Source organism: Monodelphis domestica, chromosome 4 (assembly GCF_027887165.1).
Source record: "Monodelphis domestica isolate mMonDom1 chromosome 4, mMonDom1.pri, whole genome shotgun sequence".
Lineage (NCBI taxonomy): Eukaryota > Metazoa > Chordata > Mammalia > Didelphimorphia > Didelphidae > Monodelphis > Monodelphis domestica.
The window spans coordinates 25,488,884-25,514,010 of NC_077230.1; the positions used below are offsets into that span (position 1 = coordinate 25,488,884).

At 36.1% G+C, this 25,127-nt stretch overlaps 1 protein-coding gene across 1 annotated transcript in view; it reads right to left on the minus strand.

The window, feature by feature from the left end:
• The window catches only part of OTC (ornithine transcarbamylase), an 83,008-nt gene that overhangs the window by 55,920 nt on the left and 1,961 nt on the right, over positions 1-25,127 (minus strand). Inside the window, exon 2 of the mRNA XM_001378992.5 lies at positions 2,533-2,671. Within this exon, the coding sequence (XP_001379029.1) occupies positions 2,533-2,671 (139 nt within the window). The remainder of the gene's footprint in view (positions 1-2,532; positions 2,672-25,127) is intronic.

Genomic DNA, 25,127 nt, shown 5'->3' on the forward strand with positions numbered 1-25,127 from the left:
TAATGTGGTTAGATGTTTTTGTTTTGAATCTGATAATGTTGTTTTCCTAATGTTGAACTATCCTTACATCTCTGAGGTAATTCTGGCCTACTTGTTTGCTTAAAACTGTTGGGGAAACTGGAAAGTGGCCTGGCGGAAATTAGACTTAGTCCATCTTATGTCACACTCCACAATGCATTTTAAATGGGTATGCAACCTTAATATTAAAGATCAATAGCATAAAAAATTTTAGAAAAGGAAAAGGTCACATACCTTTCACAATTATGGGTAGGAGATATATTCTTAACCAAATAAAAGGTAGAGACAATTTAAAAAATTAAATAAGTAACTCCAATTTCATTAAACTGATAAGTTTCTGTGCAGAGAAAATTAATGCATAATGGGCAAGAAGGCAAGTAATTAAATGAGGAAAAAATCTTTGTCTCAAATTTCTCTGGTAAGAGTTTCATATCCAATACATATAAATAATTTATATATGTACATATACATATACATAATAGCAATTTCCTAATAGGTCAAGGGATATGAAGAACAGTTCCCAAAAAAATTACAAAGTTTTTATAACCTTATGAAAGAATAATCCAAATGACTAATAAGAGAAATGTAAAAAAACCCAAAAACTTTCATGTTTCTCCTCAGATCCTACAAATTGGCAAAAATGACCAAAAAAGGGCAATACTCACTTCTAGAGGGGTATAGGTTGAAGTTGTGAATTAGTCCAACCATTATGGAAAGCAATTTAGAATTATGCAAATAAAATGACAAAAATGTCCATATTCTTTGATCCAGAGATTCCATTACTAGGTTTTACATTTCAAGAGAATCATTAATAAGAAGAAAAGTCCCTACATCCACCAAAATATTTATAGCATTTTTTTGTGATAGCAAGGTATCGATAGATATTGATCAATTAGGGAATGGCTAAACAAATTGTAGTGTATGAATATCATGGAATATTATTATTCTGTAAGAAATAAGGTATATGATGAATACAGAGAAGCGTAGAAAGATCTGCATGGACTAATGTAGAGTGAAGCAAACAGAGCCAAGAAAACAATATGCACAAAGACTTTCATATAGGGTCACTTTACATATATGCACATATATGTGTCATTTGAAAGTGAAATGCAGAGAAATAAGGTACTTTGATGTTTACAAATCTTTTTAGATTCATTATCTCATTTTTGAGACTCTCCCATGGCTATGCCCAAAGATCTATACAACTGTGCATACCCTTTGAGCTGGCAATACCACTACCAGGTCTTTATCCCAAAGAAATAAAAAAAGGGAAAAGGACCTATTTGTACAAAGATATTTATAGCAGTTCTTATTGTATTGTCTATGTATAGGAAACTGAGGGATACCCATCAATTGGGAAATGACTGAACAAATTGTGTTATATGATAGTAATGAGATACTATTGGACTTTAAGAAATAGCAAGCAGGATTTCGGACAAACTTGGAAAGACTTATATGAACTAATGCAAAGTGAAGAGAAAATCCAAGAAAACATTGTACACAGTAACAGCAATATAGCTATTATTAGCAATATTATGATCCAGGATAATCCCAAAGATCTCATGATGAAAAATGCTATTCTCCAGAGTTAGAACTGATGGAGTTTGAATGCAGATTGAAGCATACTATTTTTCATATTATCTTTCATATTTATTTTTGGGGGTCTGTGTTTTTACAGCATGACTAATATGGAAATGCATTTTGCATGACTACAATATATAGCTGTTATCAAATTGCTCACTGTCATATGCAGGCAGAAGGGAATTAAGGAATTGGGAACTCAACATTTAAAAAATGAATATTAAAATTACTTTTATATGCATTTGAAAATATTATCGAAGTCCAAAAGGAAATAAAAAAGACTATTCTGTGGAAGAAGCATTACACTTTTTCTATTTGGTCCTAAGAAAAGTAATGAGTAGAAGTTGCAAGAAGGCAAATTTAGGGGGTAGCTGAGTAGTTCAGTGGACTGAGAGCCAGACCTAGAGATGGAAGGTCTTAAGTTCAAATCTGGTCTCAGACACTTCCCAGATGTGTGACCCTGGGCAAGTCACTTAACCCCCATTGCCTAGCCCTTATCACTCTTCTGCCTTGGAACCAATACACAATATTGATTCCAAAACAGAAGGTAAGGGTTTAAAAGAAAAAAGAAGGCAAATTTAGTTTTGATTAAAAAAAATAACTTCTAAACAGAACTATATAACAAAGTAGAGTAGAAAGAATTATGAAACCATGCATAATTCCTTACTGGAGGACTTTAAGTAAAGACAATATTACTTTTAGATTGTTGAATTCTGTGTGTGTATGTATATGTGTGATTATATATATATGTATGTATGTTTGTGTGTGTGTGTACTCTTTTGTCCATTCTAAAAATAACCAATGATCTTATCTATGTGATTTCATTCCTTGGCTATATAGTAGAGGAAATTTGATGTGTTTTTCCTCTCGTAGTTTATTGGGAAAAATGCTATTGAGAAGTTTGATTGTCAGTAAGTTGAAAACTTTACATACCTCTCCTTTTTGTTTTATTCTGTACTTCAGATCTGCTGATAGCCACAGCAAATACTTAATTTCTTCTCCTGTAAAATCTTTTAAAGTTAGGAGGTGACGTCCTTTCATCTGGACCTTGCTTTGGACTGATTTTCCACATCTGAATGGAAAAAAAGGAAAAAAAATACTTAATAAAAATGCAAAAAAAACCTTTAGTGATTCCCCTCTTTTTTTTCAGAATCAACATAACAAATTAGCGTGACTCTCGCTTGATTTTGAAAAGTTAATGTATTTAAACATAATTAGAACAGGTATGGTTTAGGATTTAAATAGTCCAATATTTCCTTTAGTTAAGGGCAGAATAAATAATTGTGTTGTCAGTCTATGAGTTCTTTGCGTATATTACTAATAAGGTAATGTTTATTATTTGGGAACATTAGTTCCTTTGTTTCATTGTACCTCCCATTTGACAGTGATTATTATTATTTATCAATCAAAATTAAGCACAACTAAGGCAAATCACATCTATTAAGTATTCGTATATTGCCTTGGTCTCGTTTTCAGTCATGTTTGACTCTGTGATCCCACTTGGAGTTTTCTTGGCCATTTTCTCCTGCAGCTCATTTTATAGAAGAGGAAACCAAGGCAAACAGAGTTCAATGACTTGCCTGGAGTCACACAGCTAGTAAGGAACCAAGACTAGAATTGAACTTGGGAAGATGAGTCTTTCTGACTTTAGGTCCAGCACTCAATCCAACTGTGCCACCTTGCTAGACCCAAAGAGGAAGATAGGAAAATGAGTAGGATGATGACAGGGTGAAACATTATATTTACATGAATAATGGTAGAAGGAAATGGGGTGCTTATCAAAAAAAGGGAAATTTTAGAATAGGCATTTTCCATTATCTGATGTATTATCATGTGGACAAAGGGTTCAACTTTATTTTGTATCTTCCTGACCCTCCAGGCTTGGCAATCTATCCATTGTGCCACCTAGCTGCCAATTCATATATCACTGCCACTCATATAGTTGTCCTAAAAACTATTATTGGCCCCATTATGAAACACAAGCTGCTTCTACTGAATGGCAAAACCTTTTACTATGCTTATGTACTTGTATACCCAAAACAACAGGAAAGTGGAGATGTTCATTTGTTTGTTTTGTTTTTTTAAGAAGCCAGGATGCCATTCTGACAAACTTTATCACAATATTAACCAACTTTTGACTAAATTATTGGTTGGTTAAAAAAATCAGTTGGTTCTTTAGTGCTAGGGAGATAATTTTATAGACTAGAATATCAATAAGGGTCCTACAATCCTGGAATCATAGATCTGGACCTGGAAAGGATCTTAGAAATCTTCATGAATTCAACCTTCTCTTTTTACAGATGAGGAAACTGAGGCCATGAGATATAAAATGATTACCCCAAAGACATAAAAGATGTATGTGCTCAGAATCCATGTCCTCTGATCCTTTCTACTGTGTGGAGCCCATAGGTAAAGAATAAGCCCTGCATATTATACCTTCTTCCACCTTGTTTTCCCTTCCACCATGTTTTTCTGCCTCTCAGAGGCTTTTGAGCCTCCTGAAGCAAACACTTAGATGCAGGTGGTTCCTTGAGGAAAATATTAGCAGCAGCAGAACAAATTGTTCAATAGCCAATAATTTAGGGGAAATGAGAAGGAAAATGGGGTCCAGCTTCTTACTGCCATGCCCAGGTGGTTTGTTTGTTTGTTTGTTTTTGGAGGAAATCAGACCCTTTTTGCTCACTCCTAACCAACTACTGCTTCAATTTAAATACCATCTTCTGCTTCCAGCCCCTCAGAAACTAACTCCGGCTTTGGCATGATCACTTTTGATGCTTTTTGTCCTCCTCTGACCAGAAGTCTTTTGGTCAAAGTAAGAACTTTTCAACTGTAGAAACTATTTGGAATTTTGCAAAGAAAGTGACCAAAATGTCCAGATCCTTTGACTCGGGGATTTAATTGATTGACAAATGCCCTTAGGAGATCAGTGATCAAAAGGAATATCCCATATATACCAAAATGTTTATAGCAGCACTTTTTATGGTAACAAAAAACTGGAAATAAAGTAAAGGCTCATTGACTGGGGAATGGCTAAAGAAATTTTGGTCCCCAAATGTTATTCCATTAGGAATATAACTGTCCTATAAGAAACAGTGAAACTACAGAGAAGAGTGAAAAGACGTATGAACTGATACAATGCAAAGTAAGCAAAATCAGAAAAATATTTTACACAGGGACTACTTTAAGGCATAGAAAAATTACAGATATTTGGAAACAAAATTGCTTAATTCTAAAGAATGTGTCAAAGAACAAGTTATAGAAACAATCAATAATTTAAAGATAATGATAAAAATTAGAAAACATACTGAAATTGTAGGATGCAGCCAAATTAGTACTTAGGGGTAAATTATCTCTAAATGTTTATGTTAACAAAAAAGACCTACAAATTAGGTGTGCAACTAAAAAAAATTTAGAAAAACAGCAAATTTAAAATGCCTCATTAAACACCAAAATGGAAGTCCTGAAATCAAAAGAAAGAACAAAACAAAAAAATTATGGAACTAATAAATAAAATGAGGAGCTTGTTTTTAAAGGGGAAAAAACTAGTAAAATAGATGTATCATTGGCTAACTTGATTTTTTTTAAAAAGGAAAGAATATTAAAAGCTAACATTCATGTAGAATTTACTGTAGGTTTGGCACTGGCTAAACACTTTACAATTATTATATTATTAAATCCTCACAACAACCCTCAGAGATAGGTAAATTTATTATACCCATCCCTCAGGAAACTGAGGTAAACAGAGGTTATGTGATTTGCTCAGAGTCACACAGCTAGTAAATGGCTGAGGCTGGCTTTGAACACAGACCTCCCTACTTCTGGCCACGTCCATTATCCATTATATCACCTATGTGTTTCAAGAAAGAAATGGAATTACCAGTATTAAAAATGAAAAAGAATTCACAACCAATGAAGATGAAATAAAAGCAATGATGTTGGTCACTATTTGGCTCAACTATAGACCAATAAAACTGGTCTCTCTGACTTGTTTTTAAGTCCTATCTAAAATCCTACCTATTGCAGGAAGCCTTCTTAATTCCAAAGTCTTCTCTCCTTTAATAATTTCCTACTTACAATAGCTTGCCTAGTATATATTTGTTTGGATGCAGTCTCTCCTAATAGATGGTAAATTCCTTTTGGACAGGGATTGTATTTTGCCTCCTTTTTTATCTCTAGCACTTTGAACAGGTGCCTTATACATAATAGGAATTTAACAAATGTTTATTGATTGATTGGTTGAATATTTACAAAAAATATAAATTGCCCAGATTAACACACAACAGGAAACTTAATACTTAAATAATCCTACCTTAGAAAAAATAAATTGAATAAGATATAAATGAATTTCCTAAGGAAAAAACCCTTGGAACAGATGATTTACAATCAAATTCTAACAAATTTAAAATAACAATTAATTCTAAGACAGCTAAACTATTTGGAAAAAAACTGATAGAGTGTTACCAAACTCCTTCTTTGACACAAATATTGTCTTGATACTTAAATTTAGGATTGTTCAAAACAGAAGAAAAATATAGCTCAATTTTCCTAATGGATATTGATACAAATATCTTCAATAAAATACTAGTAAGGAGATTACAACAAAGACCATATACTATGATCAAGTTGAATTTATAACACCAATACAGGACTGGTTCAATATTATAAAAACTATAGATATAATTCATCATATTGATAACAAAACCAACAAAAACAATGTGATCATTTTGATAGTTGCAGAAAAAGCTTTTGAAAAAAATACAGTACCCATTTCTGTTCAAAACACTAGAAAGCACAAGAACAAATGTATCTTTCTTTAAAATGATAAGTGATAAGAGTAAGCACAATATATTTTAAGTATAAGCTAGAAGTTTTCCAATAAGATTGTAGGTTAAGCAAGGATATACATTACTATTTAATATCTAGAATAACAATAAAGAAAATAAATTGAAGGAACAGAAAAAGAAGAAACAAAATTAGCATTTTTTGCAGATAACATGATGGTTTACTTAGAGAACCCTAGAGTCAACTAAATAACTAAATGAAACAATGAACAGCTTTGGTAAAAGTTGCAGTATATAAAATAAACTGACACATATCATCACCTTTCATATATACCATTAACAAAACCCAGCAGAGAGATAAAGAAATTCCACTTAAAATAATTAGTACAAATATTTGGAAGTCTAGCTGCTAAGACATACACAGCAACTATATAAACACAATTGCAAAACACTTTTTACCCAAATACGGACAAGTAAGTGGAGAAATATTAATTGCTCATGGGTAGGTTGAGATTATGATTAAAATGGCAATATTATCTAAATTAATTTACTCAGTACCATGCCAATCAGGATACCAAGAATTACTCTATAAAGCTAGAAACAAAATGACAATTCTTCTAGAGGAACAAAAAGCCCAGAATATCACTGGGAATCAATGAAAAAAATGGGAAGGAAGGGAGCCTAGATTGCTAGAAACTGAATCTCAAATCATACTACAAAACTGTAATCGTCAAAACAAGCTGGGATTGGATAAGAATAGAACAGAATAGAATGATTGATTCAAGGAACATGTTTTGGTATACATATACAGATGTAAATGAGTACAGTAGCCTAGTGTTTGATAAAAACAAAGATCCAAGCTATTATGGGAAGAACTCACTACTTAGCAAAAGCTACTAAGAAAACTGAAAAGGAGACTAGCAGAAATAAGGCATAAAACAATATGGCATACCATATAACATGATACATTCAAAATGGGTACATTACTTAGTCATAAAAGATATCATTAGAAATTTGGTGGATCATGGAAACAATTACCTATCAGATCTATGAATGGGGAAGAGTTCATGACCAAACAAAAGATAAAGAGGTTCACTGGATTGAAAATGGATAATTTTAATTATATAAAATAAAAATTTTTTAGCATAAGCAAAAGCAATGCAACTAAAATCAAAAGAAAAACAGGAAATGAGGAAAATCTGCCTCAAGTTTCTCTGAAAAATAACTAATTTCTAAAATATATAGGAAACTGACTCAAAATTTGCAAAATATAAGAGCCATTCCCCAATTGATAAATGGTCCAAAGATATGAATAGGGAGTTCCCAGGGGGGAAAATAAAAACTCTCAATATCTATATATATATATTTTTTAAAGTTCTAAATCATTAATAATTAACAATATTAAACATTATAGTAATCAAATGCAATACATTAAAATATAATAAATAACACCAAACAATAAAACAATGGATATCTAATTTCTATGAAATCATTATGACCACTTTTAGCCCTAAAGAAGATATATTAAATGATACCTTCCTTCACTTTTTTAAAGAAATAGAGGTTTGTGGGTATGGAGCTCTCTATGTAACTTTAGACTTTTTTGAGATGTTTGTTAGTTCTGTCATTTTTTTTCTTTTTCTTTTTGTTTGATTCTTTATAAAGAATGTCCTATTAAGTGGCAACTCTCCAAAGGAGCTTGGAGAGGGCTTGTTGTTGTTCACTGATTAGTCACGTGTGACTTTTTTGGGACCCCAGTTGGAGTTTTCTTAGCAAAAATACCAGAGTGGTTTTCCTTTTTCCTTTTCCAGCTCATTTTAAAGATAAGAAAACTGAGGCAAATAGGGTTATATGACCACTTACCTAGGGTCATGTAGCTAGTAAGTTTCTGAGATCAGATTTGAACTCAGGAAAGAAGAGTGTTCCTTACTCCTGGTCCAGCACTCTATCCACTGCACCACCTATCTATCCATGAAGAGCAGCTAGACTAAATAAAATTAACAGAGTAGTCTTATTACCTTTGTGATCTTAGGCAAGTCTCTTTGGATCTCTGTTTCCTAATCTGTAAAAAGAGTTGGATAAAATGGTCTTCAAAGACCCTTCCACATCTAGGTCTATAATCCTGTAAAGCTCAGAGAGGATTTACCCAGGTCTGTGATGGAAACAATATAATATAAGAATGCAGAGGGAATCAATTCTCAAGATATCTGAGAGATGAACAGATACCAAATACTTGGGGGGAAATTACAGACAGAACTTTAAAAAAGATGATTGAGAAAAATTAATAACTATTGGCCCATGCACCTATTTTTCCTATAGAAAATAAAATAATCTATATATATATATGCATGTCAGCCTCAATAGTGGCATAAGGGGAAAAAAAACAAGGAAGCTTTTATAAATAATATTTCATAGTAGACCATGTCTTTACAATCAAGTAACTCATTAAAAAAGTACAAGAGTCCACTCTGCTTATTGTTTATTAACTATTGTTGGCTTCTGTTTCTGAGTTCTTAGAGGGAGGGTTTTACAGAAAAGTCAGATGCTTGAAGTAATAGGCCTTTGGTTTTTATTAAACACATTTAAGAAAAAGCCATGTGGCTTAGCCAAGGACATGCAAGGGGACCCAAAGATAGGCAGGAATGGAAGGATCAATGCCCACAAGACAGCATGCATCCCCTAAGTTATAGCAGCAATTGCTACATACACACAAAGCAAGGGCAGGTCAGGGAAGAGAATTAGAGCCAGGCCTGTCTCCTAAGAGCTTTGGGCATAACAGAAGGAGGAAAGCTGTGAAGATCTTGAGAGAGGTCACTCCCATGTGCCTCCCATTAAGTCAAGATCTTGCTAGTTTAATGGATGGTGCTCCAGAGTCTGACTTTGCTCCATGCTCTGGAGCAGCTCTGGGGTAAAAGCAGTTCTTGAAAAATGGAGAGTGTTTTTTTATAAAGAAGTCCATCTACTTCATTTCCCATCTCTGATGGAAACTGGAGAAAGGTGGAAGCATTCGTCTTGGAATCTGGAAATTAGTAGAAGATTTCAGACATAAAGAATCTCAGATATATAGTGGGTTCTGACAGATACAGGGCAGAATGGAAGGGACATCAGAGAGGAGAAGTGGGGTTAAGGGGATGTTGAGGACAGGTTTACAGAATATATAGTCTATCAGACAAAGACTAGGTCTGGCATTTAACATGCTATATATACCTATTTATAACATGTAAAAATATGTGATTCCAAAGACCAAAGTGCTTCCTTAAAAACCCTTTTCTAAAAAATGTGCATAGATTAAAATCATCAAAGATTCATTGAATGATTTAATAACAGAGGTAACTTTTCAGTGACTCTTATTATTAATGTCAAGCAAGGCATACAATAGATATATTTTATTCCCATTTTCCACTGTGGAGACAGTAGATTATGAGTTTGAAGGAAATGTCTCCTGGGGGGGGGGGGGAGTTAGAAATCAAAGAAACAGAGCTAGATTATGGAAATAGAGACTCTCAGGCCAGCAAGAACATGATAAACCTTATTGATTTCTATCCTGAGGGAGACCTCCCACTTTCTTAGAGATCTCCAGCCCCACCAAGAGATTCTGATGAGATTAACTTCAGAGAAAATATACCCATTTGGAACAAAGTTGATCTTTAGCAACTCCTGAGACTCCAAGGTTTATATATTCTCCTCTGAATCACCTGACATCCTGTTTCTATTACTCTATCTCTCACATAAGGAAAGAGGCTGAGCAGCCTCACCTGAAAATCTCTTTGAGTTTTGTTGTATTTAATGACAGTCCTAACACTGTAAAATCCTATATCTGTGTATCTCTCTTAGTTCAGTGTCTTATTATCCACTTTCTGGCTGCCCATTGGCTGATTCAAATTAAACCTTTTATCTTCTAGTCTTATTTCCTGATCTTTGATCTCCAGTTAAATAGACCAAGGTAAGAGGATACTCACAAGGAGGATCTTAGGACCTCTAGGTTGAGGGATTTTCTGATACCACAAACATGGTAGATTCCCAGTACAAATTCCAAATGGAAATGGGAAACTAGATGCTTGTTTGTGAATCAATGATGATTTTATCAATTCTTGAGAGTTAATTGGTAATGAACTAGACCAAGATTTGAATTAGAAGTTTACTTGCATTTTGGGAATTGGATAATTCTTTTAATGACCTTAAACTTCTGCCTAATATAAAACCCCACTATTTTAATACCAATATACTTCCAGTAATGTTATGAAACATGGCATATCCTAGTTATGGAAGAATTCAAGGTGTTGTTCACCATAAAAGCATTGAAAACGTGCATGATTTCTGAAAGTAGGCTTTAACAGCAAAACATTATACATAATGATATAATTAAGTCAGGCATGGCATAAAAGTCATCATCAAAAATATAGGACTAGATATGCAAGTGGGTTGTTCATGTAGCAAAAGAGAGGGATAACAGGTAGGTATAGAGAGCTTGTAAGCTCATTTTGTCCATTGTTCTCTATTGGCAAAAAAAAAGGATAAGAAAGAATTATTCTATTTTAAAAGAGAACTCCAACATCTTCATGGATTTCCTGCCAATACAGGGAAGGAATTCTGATGAGATCAACCTCAGAGAAATTTTCCAACACAACGAACCTTACCATTTGCAACTCCTATGATTCTAAGGTTTGCATACTTCCCTCATTTTCTTTCTCATATGGAATGTTTCCTATTTATCCTCTCTATAACTCGATTTGCATATACAGATATTCCTTCCACATCAAAACATTTCTCATTGGAGTTTCAAAATATAGCTGATCAGCATAAGAAATTAAGTGGAAATTTGGAGGGAGTTTTGTGGAAGCTGCAGACAACATGGAAAAAGTTTAGAAATTCTAAAATGAATAAAAGACATGCATAACCAACATATTTTATCTTTTGATACCATACATATACACAATTTCTTTTTTAAAGTTAAAATAAGTGAAAAGTTAAAGTTTGTGGGAAAAAACAAAGGCTAGCAGAAAACAAAGGCTAGAAATGTAGAGATATCTTTAAAAGTTTAGTAACTCATAAAGGCATAAAATCAATGTACTATTTTATATAATGTTATTTGTATGGTATGTATTTTACTATTTAGTAATATAAACAGCTACCCAATTTTTTCCCTGGAAATTAAATTTTGTATTAAAAGAACTGCAATACTACACACTGGTTTGGAAATGCCAAGTGTATCATTAGAATTTGCTCCCCAGGACTCTAAATCCCAGCTTCCCATGTTCCTTCTCGTTATGTGCTAACATGGGGAGGATATAAGTTGTCTCTCTCTTTTCCCCTGATTGCAGTTTATGGAGGTGGGGTGAGTGCCAGGCAGGAAAATCTTTCACACGTGGTCATACTTAAGTTTTGTACTTTGTTCTTTTATTTCTTTCTACTTCAAGTGATTATTAATAAATCTTATAAAATATAACACTTGGAGTTATTGGGTATTACTTTTAATCTTATACAAGTATGACATCTTTCAGTAATAACACAGTGATCTTTCCATCTTGAGTTTCATATGGATTTTCCAGCTCACAAGGTAACTGCCCCAAACCCTCATGATGTGGAAAGAATACCTGTATTTCTTTGCATGTTGTTTCCCCATTGAATTATAAGCTTCTTGAGGACAGAGACTGTCTTTTACCTGTTTTTGTATCCTCATGTTAGCACAATGATGTTTAACAAATGTTTATTGATTGAACAGCACTGATTAGATACATATTCCACGTGGGCTTAAAAAGCTATAAAAACCCAATTTGTATCCCAAGATGCTAAAGCTTCTCCCAGTCCAAGTGTCTTCCTTCCTAGATTAATTTTTATTTATAACAGTGTACTCAAAAATCTCTCTTCCTTTCTGTCTGGCTACTCTTTTTTAGACTGCCCAATAATGCAGACTTCCTAATGAGTTAGATTCTCCCTAGGGTCTCCTAGAACTCAGGCTAGGAAACTCCCACAACGAGTTGTGATCACATTGGTGAGATCATAGATCCAGTGAAGTATTAAAGAAAGCAAAAAAAAACAACAACAACAAATATAGAAGTAAGGATGCTCAGAGGGTTTAAAGCCTTTCATCATAAAGAAATGGAAGAACACTGGGCTTGGATTCAATGACAGAAGATGGGGATGCTGAAGGTCTGGGACAGGGAAAATGGAGACAAGTTTTGCCCCCTTTGTGACAAGATTGCTTCCCCAACTCTCTCCATTGTGAAGGCATTTGCAGGGGGAGAAAGTGATGATTCTGGGGTGATCAGGAAGTGGAGAGCTGGCTAGTGCCCCGAGGCAGCTAGATGATAGAGCCAAAGGAGGGCTGTTTCCAGAAACAGGAGAGCCTGAGTTCAAATGTATCCTCAGATACTTACTAGTTGTGTGACCATGGGCAAATAACTTATTCTGTCTAAGTTCCAGTTGTAAAAGAGGTAGAATAATAGTACCCTAGGGTTGTTGTGAAGATCAAATGGGGTAATATTTGTAAAGTACTTAGCCCAGTGCTGAGCACTTCCCTATTTTTATTTTATTTTTTCCTTCCCTATTTTTATGTGCTCTGATCAATAATACAATAGTACAGCAAAAGACATGAATTCAAATCATAAAAACAGTACCAATTTCTTTTTCATGTATTAATTTGAACAAGGTAATGTGCACGTTTGGGAGGTGGGGGGGGGGGGGCAAATCTATCCAGAAAAAGTAATCTTGGAAGTCAAAGAGAGAGAGAGGGAGAGGGTGGAGTGAATAGAGGCCCCCTGGCCAGCAGGGACAGGATGAGTCCTCCTAATTTTTTCTTGAAAGAAAACTCTACTTGCTTAGAAGTTTCCTGCCTCATCACTACATTCTGATGAGAAATGTACAGAGGAAACACACTCACTGGAACAAACGTGATCTTTGGCAACTCCCGAGATCTCAAGGTTAACACATTTTCCTCCAAATCATCTGAAATCTTGTCCCTAGTACTCAACCTCCCCCCAAAAGAAAATGGCTAAGGAGCTTCATCAGGTAACCTCAGTAGCTTTGCTTAATTGAAGGTGAGCCCTAAGGCTATGTAAAATCCTCTATTTGTCTGTCTCCCTTGATTCGGTACTGTACTGTCGTAATTCATTTTGTACTTGGTCATCAGCAGATGCTAAGTACAATTTTTATCTTCTAGCTTTGCCTCAAGATTTATTGATCCCCAGCTTAAGGTGGGAAGAATTCAGAATTGAGAATGGGACCTCTGGCTGCAGGAATTCCTGAATAATTGACAGATATCAATAAATTATGCAAATAGTAGCAATCAGACTTTTTACTATTTTTTTTTATTACTTACAAGTTACTATATCAATCAATTCAGCAATTGAATAACGTATTCTCAGGCTAACATAGTTTCACCAAGTTTATTACACCTTTAAAAACAATAAAACAAAAATAGATGTTATGTCTTTAAAAATCCCAGGATACAACAAGAAAGAGAAGAATTGGCTTCTTAGGAAAAGAAAAGAAAAATGCAAAATGGATTTTTTCAGAATGAGAAGTCAAAATTTCCTTTTGAGACAAAAATGACATAAAAAAAATGCTGTCAAAATGAAATCATGTTTCCTGCCTCTTAGAATACTAGCTTGAGATAACACCCATGCAAGTGCAAAAGGCTAGATAAAGAAAGGAGGCAGGAGATGCCCTTAGATTCACCACTACAAACACACTTTTTTAAGAAGTCTGGGAAAAAAAAAACTTCCTTCAAAGATATATATGAAAACTGCTAGGAAATAAATTTAAACTGTAGACGGAGCTGTTTGTAGGGGGGGAAAATAATCTGTATTTAAACTAATTCCAGTCTAGCAAAAGTATAAACCAACATAAAGTAAAGGGCCTTATAGAATTGAATGATGGCTATTTCTTTTTTTTGTTGTTGTTTGTTTTGTTTTTATTTTTTCTTCAGATTACATGTCAATTTAGTTTTAATAATCTTTTCCTGACATTTTGCAATCCATGTTCTCTTTTTTTTCTCCCATTTGTCCTTCCTCCTCAAGAAGGCAGGTAATATGATATAAGTTGTACATAATAAATAAATAAAATAAATATATATATATATATAAATAAAATAAATAAAAACATACATATTTCCATGTTTGTCATACTGTGAAATGACAAATATTGCTTACACTAGAGAAAAATTACTGGAGGAAATACAGTGAAGAATGACTTCAATCTGCATTCAGACTCCATCAGTTCCTTCTGTGGTGGTGGATAGCCTTTCTTGTCCTGAGTCACTTGGAGCTTGTCATTCAAAGGTGATCATCACACATTATTGCTGCTTCTGTTTACAACATTCTCCTGGTTCTGTTCACTTCACTTTGCATCACTTCATATAAGTCTTTCTAGCTTTTTTGGAAATCATCTTGTTTGTCATTTCTTTTTTTTTTAACCCTTACCTTCCGTCTTGGAGTCAATACTGTGTATTGGCTCCAAGGCAGAAGAGTGGTAAGGGCTAGGCAATGGGGGTCAAGTGACTTGCCCATGGTCACACAGCTGGGAAGTGTCTGAGGCCAGATTTGAACCTAGGACCTCCCGTCTCTAGGCTTGGCTCTCAATTTGTTTGTCATTTCTTATGGCACAATAGAATTTATTCCATTTCAATCATATACCACAACTTGTTTAGCCATTCCCCAGCTGATGGACATCTCTTCAGTTTTCAGTTCTTTACCACCCCAGAAAAAAAAGGTCCTGTATTTATTTGTATTTTTGTCATTTCCCCCTCTCTTTAATCTCTTTGGGATACAGACCTAGTAGCAGTAATGCTGGGTCAAAGGGTATGAATGCTGGATATTTCAAGGACCACTCAATACTAGTCTACGGAAATTGGGGTTAAAAACTCTGATTATATACAGCCATTCTGAAAACAACGGACTATTCCTAAGGCAAAATACTGAAGAATCTTATGACAAAAAAATAACCTTTGGACAATTTTTTTGTCCTAAGATTCTTACCAATATAAATAATAAATAAATTTCTTACCAATATAAGTGACCAGAATTATATTTATATTCCTCTAGACTGTCTTCCACATATAAAGGTCTCTCCTGGTTCTTCTACCTATCTGACCATTGCTTCTCAGTGTATATAATTTGTATGTTATAAATCCTATTCACTAACTGTAGGTGTCCCCAGGCCTTTGGCTTAGACACTCATATTTTCTTTCTCTAGTCTACTTCATTCTGTGATCTCATCACGTATCCCATGGATTAAATTATAGAATGCCTTCTATAGACATCTTAAATTCAACAAACTGAACTCATTATCTTTTCCCCCAAACCCTCCCATCTTCCAAATCTCCTTATTATTGTTGAAGGTACCATCATCTTCCCAGGTGCTTAGACTTAGAACTTGGACATCCTTGACACCTCAGACTCTCTCACCCAACTCGCCATATTCAATCTATTGCCAAATGCCTATAGATTTCACCTTTGACACGTTCCCCCAATAAACCCCCCTTCTTTTCTGTGCCTCTCCCCTGGTACAGGCTCTCATCACCTCATGCCTAGTCTACTGCTGCTTGATCTCCTTGGCATGTATCTCTCTTTTCTCCAGTCCATCCTCCATTTGCCAAAAGAGCAGGTGTGACCATGTCATTCCCTTACTTAAACTCCAGTGACTCCTTATGTATCTGGAATTCCTTTTGGATTTCGAAGATCTTCATAACCTACCCAGACTTCTCATACGTTGTATTCTACCTGGACACCTTATATCTATCTGCTCCTTCTTCCAAATCCACTCCCTACACTGGGATCTGGTGCTACTGTCCTCTTTTCGGTTCTTCAAACAAGATGCTCCCAGCTCCTGCCTCTGCCCATTTTCACTGGCTATCTGCCTGGAATGCTCTGCCTCATATCTGCCTGCTGACTTCCCAGAATTCTTTCAGATCACAGTTAGAAGCTCTCCTCTCAGATCTTTTCTTTTCTAATCTCCCATTATTCTAGCACCTTCTTCTATTGATTATTTACTATTTATCCTGTAGGTAGCTTGTAGGTATAAACCCATGTGTGTGTCATCTCCCCCATCATGAGTTCCTCACAAGGATAGGGATTGTCTTTGGCCTTTTTCATATCTTTTGCATTTAGGACAGTGCCTCATACATAATGGGTCCTTTTTGTTCAGTTATTTCCATCCTATCCAACTCTTCTTGATCCCATTTGGGGTTTTCTCGGCAAAGCTCCTGGAGTGGTTTGCCATTTCTTTCTCTAGCTTATTTTATTTTAATAATAAATTAATAATTAATACATTATTATTATTAGATGAGGAGACTGAGGCAAACAGGATTAAGTGACTTGTACAGAGTCACGCAGTTACTAGGTATCTGAGACAAGATTTAAACTCAGGAAGCTGAGTTTTCCTGATTCCAGACCCAGCACTCTATCCACTGCACCATCCAGCTGCCAAGTAAGCACTCATTAAATGCTTATTGACTGATTAGTGTGCTGTGTGTTCTTTTTGCTCAGGTGGGTAGGTTATGTTTACCCAAGTGGATCTATACATATGCGGCTCACAGGGAGGCAAGAATTTATCTCTAGATTAGAGGTTGGAAAACTGACCACTTTTCTTACAGTCCATAAGTTTTTATATTTTTACATACAATAAAACTTTATTTTAAAAGGTAAAAATCATTCATAGTTCACAGATAGCAAAAAAATTAGTCTCGGGCCAGAATTGTTCTGAGGGATACAGTTTACTCTACAGTTCTCACCCCCCAACTTTCCTCCAAGGAAGTCTTCAATTCCTGCCAAGAGGGAAAGCAGGAAGTTGGCCACAGTGCTCCCCTCAGAGAAAGGGAATACTAGACTAGACATATCTATCTGCTCCCTTAAATAGTGTTAGTCTAAGGAAAATAGGGCAACTGGGGAAGCCAGTTAACCTGTTTGCCTCAATGTCCTCAATCTGTAAAATGAACTGGAGAAGGAAATGGCACACTACTCCATTATCTCTGCCAAGAAAACTCCAAATGGGGTCACAACGAATTAAACATGACTGAAAAACTACTGAACAATAATAGGGGAAATAATTCTTGGGTTCCAATTTTGCTTCTCATCATGATTGCTTTACTGGGAAAGCGTGCCCAAATCTATATGTCCAAGACCTAACTCTCTTCCCCTAGAATGTCATTTCCATAATGTGTATTTGTAGCAAATACTGAATAAATCCCTTTATTTAAGTCAGTAGCAAGCAGCAATTAGGGAATCTCTCACCTAAGGAGAAATTCTCCCAAATCTCTAGTGTCCTTGGCTTGGACATGGATGAGGGGCTTACAATTTCTTTCCTTTCAGAGACCGAAAGGTTCTGGAACTGTGTTTTCTTTCTGGAAACTGGAAACAGACTAGGATCTCTTTTCCCTTAAACTCTTGCCACCTCTGCTCCTCACAAATTGGAGAAGTAATCAATCTCCATCAATAAGGAGAGGAATGGGCTTTGTGTCACTCCTTATATCAAGACAGTTCAAAGTCAACTTGGGAACTGGGAAGTGTGGAAGGTGAGGCAAAGGCTTTGTTGAGTGGAAATTTCAAGAATATGTTTCAGGGTCTCAGAGCCATAAGATAATATAAGATGAGAACAAAAGGTTCCAACAAGCAGACCTACTTATGAGTTTTCTTTTTCTCTTCAGGTGCCAGCTCAAAGTGTTCAAAAGAACTAATTATTACATGTTTAGGGAGATAACCAATGCTCTGGAAATTGGCAAACACTGCAAACCAGGATTTGCCTTATTGTTTTGTGGATTGTCTAGACATAAGAAAAATGATGAAAAAATGTTAATGCATTCAAATTAGACTTGAAAGTGTGTTGTTAGTAAAAAAAATAATTTTTTTGAGAGCCAATTGTTAAATATCTGGCAGCCCACCCTTACCTGGATAGTAATTGTAATGGAAAAAGAGGAAGCAGCAAGCAGAGGTTTGTGGTCTATTTGCCAGAGCAATGTGAAGATCATAAGATCAGATTCTGTTAAGTATGAAATATGTGAATTTGGGGCAACCTCCAGGTTTCTTATTCCCATTAGAAATTCATAGGAAATATAGGATAACAATAACCGATTTCTGTTCTCAGATCTGCTAGTTACTAGCTGTGTGACTTTGCAGAAATCTTCTAATCTCTTCCAGCCTGTTGTTTTTATCTATAATGTAGGATCCATGATATTTGCAGTACCCTTACTCCATAGGTTGCTGTGAGAAAACCATTAAACTACGTAAATGTGAGGATTTGGGAGTCAAATATGACCATTATTGATGAATATTGATGTAGGAGTCTAAGAAATGCAAGTTTACAATATCTGGCTTTAGGTAGAGGCATGATGGATTATTTTGCATTATTCCTTGTGAGAACAAGCTTAAAAATCATTAATTCTTCAAAGATAATTTCCAAATGATAGGAAATCACATAAGATGAACCTTCTATTTTCAAGACCACACAACAATAGGGCATTAACATTCCACAACTCAGCACTTCCTTCAATAAGCTAACTTTGAACCAGGCTGCAAAACAACACAAAGGAAGATTCCAGGAACACAGGAAAAAGCCACATAACTTCTGGCTTAACAGTTTTCAGCACACCCTGAGGTATAGCCTAGGAACATTTTCATCTAAGACAAAAATAACTTGAGGTGAGATTAAGCGGTGCAGAGCAGAGTGTGATGGTGGATACAATCAGAAGAGAAAGCAATATGGCTCACCCTTCTCTGGGAGTTGGAGAGAGTAGATATGGTCCCGGCTGCTGGAAGAGCCCCGAGAGAAGAAGTATTGCCTAAGAAGGACACCCCTGAATATCAAGGTCTTAGAGCAAAGCCTCTTCCATCTTTCCCCAAAGCTCTGGTAGTGCCACACCAAGAAAGTTTAAATTATTGTTGACCTGAGGCTTTAACTTTTGCCCCTTTACTCGACCAGATCTTCATTACTATTGTTCCTTGGATCCTCAAGGGATAGTCCTGCAATCAGCTTCTTAGGATGAAGCCCCCCTTTTCTAGGGGCTCACTATGGGGAAGGGGAGAGCTAAGAGAGAAGGGAAAAGAGAATAGAAAACTCAATCTAATTTAATCTGAGAAAGAGGTTAAGTAATTTCTATGGCCTCCTACATATCATCTGATCCCTCAGTTTTAGAGCTTTGGGCTAAGATCAAACCTGGGTCAAATCAGCAGTCAATATCAATACTGATACCTTACATTTCTGTAGGGCTCCCTGAATCAGACAAGGCAGTTATTATCATACCATTTTAAAACTGAATGTCCAAAAAGTTCAGAAACAAATTAATTCACCTAGGTAGTAAATGACAGGAGTCAGAACTCAAACTTAGATTTCCCTTCTTTCCCTGGAGAACTTCCTTATGAAGTTCACTTTGGAACATGGCACCACTATGCTGATAGGCTAGGCTGGTGCCCCCTGGATAATGGTGTTGTTTTTATTTTTAGCTCTTACCTTCCATTTTAGAATTGATACTAAATAATGGTTTTAAGGCAGAATTGCAGTAAGGGCTAGGCAATTGGGGTAAAGTGACTTGTCCAGAGTCTGAGGTCAGATTTAAACCTAGAACTTCCTATCTCTAGGCCTGGCTCTTAATCCACTGAGCCCCCCAGCTACCTCTAGTGTTTCTAATAAAGAGATGATTCAGTTGGGTTTCACCCTTATGGAATGCAATATTTTTGCTGGATCTGTCAGTCCTCTAGACTTTCCTAGAAGGCTGTCTACAAACTATGCTAATGATTGTCAAATCTATTTATCCAGCCCTCACGTCTCTGCGGACAGCCAGGCCCACATCTGTCTTGTAAGCATCTCTAACTGGATGGCCAGTAGATATCTTAAAGTCAACAAATTCCAAACTGAATTTGTTATCTTTCCCCCCATTCCCTTCTCTCTTACAAATCTCTCTATTACTGTCAAGGGCACCACTTTTTTTTCTAAATCTTCCAGGCTCACAACCCAGATGACATCCTTGACTCCTTTTGGACTCTCACCCTCCACATCGAATTTTTTGCCAGGGTCTGCCCATTTGCAACACCTCTCAAATATGTCCTTTTTTCTCTTTGGTTATTGCCACCACTAGGGGTCAAGCCCGCATCAACTCATGCCTCTATTGTTGCAATAGCCTGCTGGTGGGTCAGCCTGCTTTCTTTCCTCACTTCAGTCCATACTCCATTTAGCCACCAAAATGGTTTTCCTAAAGTGAAGAGTCCAATCATGTCAATCCTATACTCAATAAACTCCAGTGGTTCCCTATTACCTCCCGGATCAAATTACAAGAACCCTCTATTTAGTGTCCAAAAGCCTTCATAACCCAGCTTCTTCCAACCTTTCCAGTCATCCTACCTGTAAGATCAACACTGGCCTCCCTGATGTTTCTCAGACAAGACACTCCATCTCTCAGCTCTGGGCATTTTCACTGGCTGTCCCCAATACTTAGAATTCTCTCTTTTTTTCATCTCTGCCTTTTGGTTTCCCTGGATTCCTTCAAGTCCCAGCTAAAATCTAGCTATCTTCAGAAAGCATTTCTAGTCCTTCTTAATTCTAGTGACTTTCTTCTGTTGATTATTTCATATTTATCCTTTAAATACAGAATGTTTGCATATCTTTGTTTGTATTATATTATATTTCTAGCTCCCAAAGTGCTAGAATTGCTTTGGTCTTTCTTTTTATCCCCAGAATCTATCACATTTCCTGGCACATAGAGATGATTGATAAATGCTTATTGACTAATTCCTTAGGTACCTGTTGTGTTTACCCCCTCCAGCCTGAGGCTCAGTGAGGACTCGCTGGCATACTGTTAGTGGAATTATGAATTTGTCCAATTCATTGATTTGAAGCTGTCTCCAAAAAGTCAACAATCTGTGCATATTCTTTGATTCAATGCTAGCACTACCAGACATGCTCAAAGGAGAATTTTTGTTATATGATTTAAAAAAACCTATATATAGAAAATGTTAATAGAAGCATTTTTAAATAGTGAGGAACTAAAAACTAAACGGATGGGCATAAATTGGCTAATAGTTAAACATATTATAGAATATCAAAATAAGAAGTGCTTACTGTTCTCTATAAAGTGATGAAAGGGGCAGATTCAGAGAAAGTGGGTAGAATGTGTATAAAGTGATGCACAGAGTGAAGTAAGCAGAACCAGAACAATTTGCATAATGGTCACAACATTGTAAAGAAAAACTACTTTGCAAGAATTAGGAATTCTGATCAACCCAATGAACCTAAATATGTTTTCTACTTCTTGGTAGAAAGGTAATGGGCTAGAGGTATAGAATGAGAGGCATATTTTCAGATATGGTCAGTATGTTTGTGTAATTTATCTTAATACAAGGGAGGCTCTTTTTGAAAACTGGGTGTAGGGAAGAAAGTGAGAGTGGGGTAGTGATAGTGATAAGAGAGAAAGAGAGAGAGAAGAGGAGAAAGTGGGAGAGAAAGTAGAAGGAAGTAAACAAGAAGGAAGAAAAGAAAGAAGAAAGGAAGAAAACTAGAGAAAAAGAAAAGAGAGGAATGAAAGACAAATAAGAAAGAAAAATGGCATCAATGATGTTTTTGTTTGTGTATAGTTCACAGAAGAGAGCAGGAGGTTTAGAGGGAAATGAAAAGCAGGATGCTTTTGGAACTAATATGCTGAATTTGGTACATACTTGAAAAAACAAAGCTGCCTATAATTAAATTTGGGGTTTCTTATATTTTTTTGGAAATGTATTCTGTCACATATATGAAAATGTTCAGGTTTGTTGGTGTTTGTTCAGATCAGAATTAACAAACAAACCTTTAAGCACTCTTGTTACAAGGTACAGAACCTAGCAAATTAAGAGTTAATGTACCACCCCTCACCATCCCTAAATCACTTTGCTCAAGAGTATAAACAAAGTTAAAATGTAACTCTTAACAAACAAGAGTAAAATACCTTTCTTCTGATTCTGAGGGGAATGCCAAAGGTCAGGGACCTCACAGAAACTTCATTGCTCTTAGTGCTCTTTAGCTGGAGGTCGTCCAGTAGCTGGGGTTGACAAAAAGAATAATAGTTCCTCTCTCCCTCTCTCCCTCCCTCCCTCCCTCCCTCTCTCTCTCTCTTTTTCTCTCTTTCTCTCTCTCTCTCTCTCTCTCTCTCTCTCTCTCTCTCACTCTCTCTCTCCTTTCTCTCTCTCTTTCACTCTCTCTTCTCTCTCTCTCACTTTATCTCTTTCTCTTTATCTCTCTCTCTCTTTCTCTCTCTCTCTTTCACTCTCTCTCTCACTTTATCTCTCTCTCTTTCTCTTTATCTCTCTCTGTCTCTTTTTATCTCTCTCTGTCTCCCTCTCTCTCTGTCTCTCTTTATCTCTCTCCTCTCTCTCTCTCTCTCTCTCTCTCTCTCTCTCTCTCTCTCTCTCTCTCTCTCTCTCTCTCTCTCTATCTCTCTCTCTGTGTCTCTCTGTCTCTGTCTCTCTCTCTGAATCCATGAAGAGTGACTCCTTGATGGCTACTTAATGGTTATCTGAACTAAAAGCATAGATTTTTAGATCTATAAAAACACTTCAGAGATCTTCTAGACCATGCCCCTTATTTTATCAATGAGGAATCTGCGTTCTAGAGAACTTGTGAAACGTCCAAGGTCACACAGTGAATAAGTTACAGAGCTCAACCTAGATGTTAGGTCCAAGGATTTTTCAGCCCAGAATTCTTTCAGTGACACCAATGACTGCCTCCCTAAATTCACCAAAGAAATTTAGTTTTGACTAACCACCCACTTTCCCCAAAAAAGGAAATCAGAGAATGACACCAAATAAAGATATTATTTTTATTATTAAAATTTTATGCATATAAACTTTGATAAAATACCAGCACTATGGTTTACCTTTTTGATACAATCTCCACTCTTCTGACATTTGTCTCCTTCTCTCAAATAATCTCCCCTTATTTCAGACTCTCCTCACTTTTCTCTTGGACCTGGACTTCTTGTAGTTCAGTCTTGTCTGACTCCTTCATGACCTCATTTTGGTTTTCTTGGCAAAAAAACTGGCTGGTTTGTCCCTCTCTAGTTCATTTAATAGAGGGGGAAACTGAAGAAAACAGGGTTAAGTGATTTGCCCAGAGTCACATAGTTAGGAAATGTTTGAGGCCACATTTGAACTCAGGAAGACACAGTCTTCCTGACTTCAGGTCCGGCACTCTGTGTACTGTGCCACCTAACTCCCCCTTGGACCCAGGCAATAGCCTTCTAACAGGTGTCCCTGTTTCCACTCTCTCCCCTCCCCAATTCATTTTTCATGCAGTTGCCAAATAGATGTTCCTGCCTAACTTTCCAGTTGCTTTCAAATTACTCTTCCACATGTACTCTCTGTTCCAGGCAAACTGGCTTACTGGTGGTTCTGAAATTCTATCTCCTGCCTATTTGCTTTGGTACAAGCTGTCCTCCATGCCTAGAATTCCTCCCTCCGTATTTATCTCCTTTTCTTTAAATCCTGGCTCCCTGCAAGGTGCAGCTCAGGTCCCATCTACTTCCTACAACAGATTTTTTCTGATCCGCAGTCCTAAATACTCAGAAATTAATCTGTATTTTCTTTGTATATCCTTTTTTCTTTACTTATCTGTGTACATGTCACAAGCCCCAATAAAATGTAAGGTCCTTGAGGGCATAAACTTGCTAATTTTTTGACTTTGCATCCCCCTCTTACTTCTCAATTCTTGCCTTCTCCCCACAACTATCTCAGTGTTTAACAGGTTCTTTTTCTTTTAAAACTTACCTTGAATCCATACTAAGTATTGGTTTTGAGGCAGAAGAGCAGATAGGGCTAGGCAATTAAGGGTCAAGAGACTTGCCCAGGGTCATAGAGCTAGGAAGTATCTGAGGTTAGATTTGAACCTAGGACCTCTGAGCTGTCCCTCAGAAAAGGTTCTTAACGCCTGCTTGTCAAATAGAACTGAAGTGGCATATTGCAAATAGCTTGTGGTTATGGTTTATGTATATGATTTTAATCCTTATTTTGTTTGTACAATTAATTGGCTTATGGTTGTGAAGAATGACCTCAATATTTTGGATGGACTTATGATCTTACAGGGGATATGAACAAAATGAACATGGTGAGATATGCATGATTTTGCTGTCTGTATTGTTCAAGATCAAACTCACTTTGATGAGATCAAATATCTCTCTGAACAAATAAGTTTATAATGAGAAAAGGAGAAACTCAGTTTGGAGATTGATTATAGCTACAACAAACACTCTCTGTCTGAGAACATGCAGCCATTATAGTTGTTTCCTCAAAATGATTTCTATCTTTGCTTTCGGGCATCTTTCTTCCAATTGCTGGCTCCATATCTAGAATTCATAAATAGCTATTTCAGAGAGAATATGAATGGATGCAGCCCATCATCCAGAGTTTGGGGGTGCAAGTTTTCAAATATGAATGAAAAACAAATGTTATTTTTTCCACAAAGCTAAAAGTTTTCTTCATAGGTAACCTTTTACAACATTTACTTCTAAGTCCTTTAGTGTTAAATCTGAGGTATGTCTCAAGATTATATTAGTATTGGCATTCCTGGAGTGAAATCAATTAATCAGCAAGAAATGATTGAGAGACTACTATGTGCCAAGCCCAGGGCTAGATGCTGGGTATGCAAGTACAAAAAAATGAAACCATCCCGACTCCCAGTGCGCTAACATTCTAATGGGGGAGACAAGAAGTAGATATCTTTAACATTATATAAAATTATAGAATGACATTATTAAATTAATAACTATTAATTAATAAGTGCAAATCTACTCAAAGT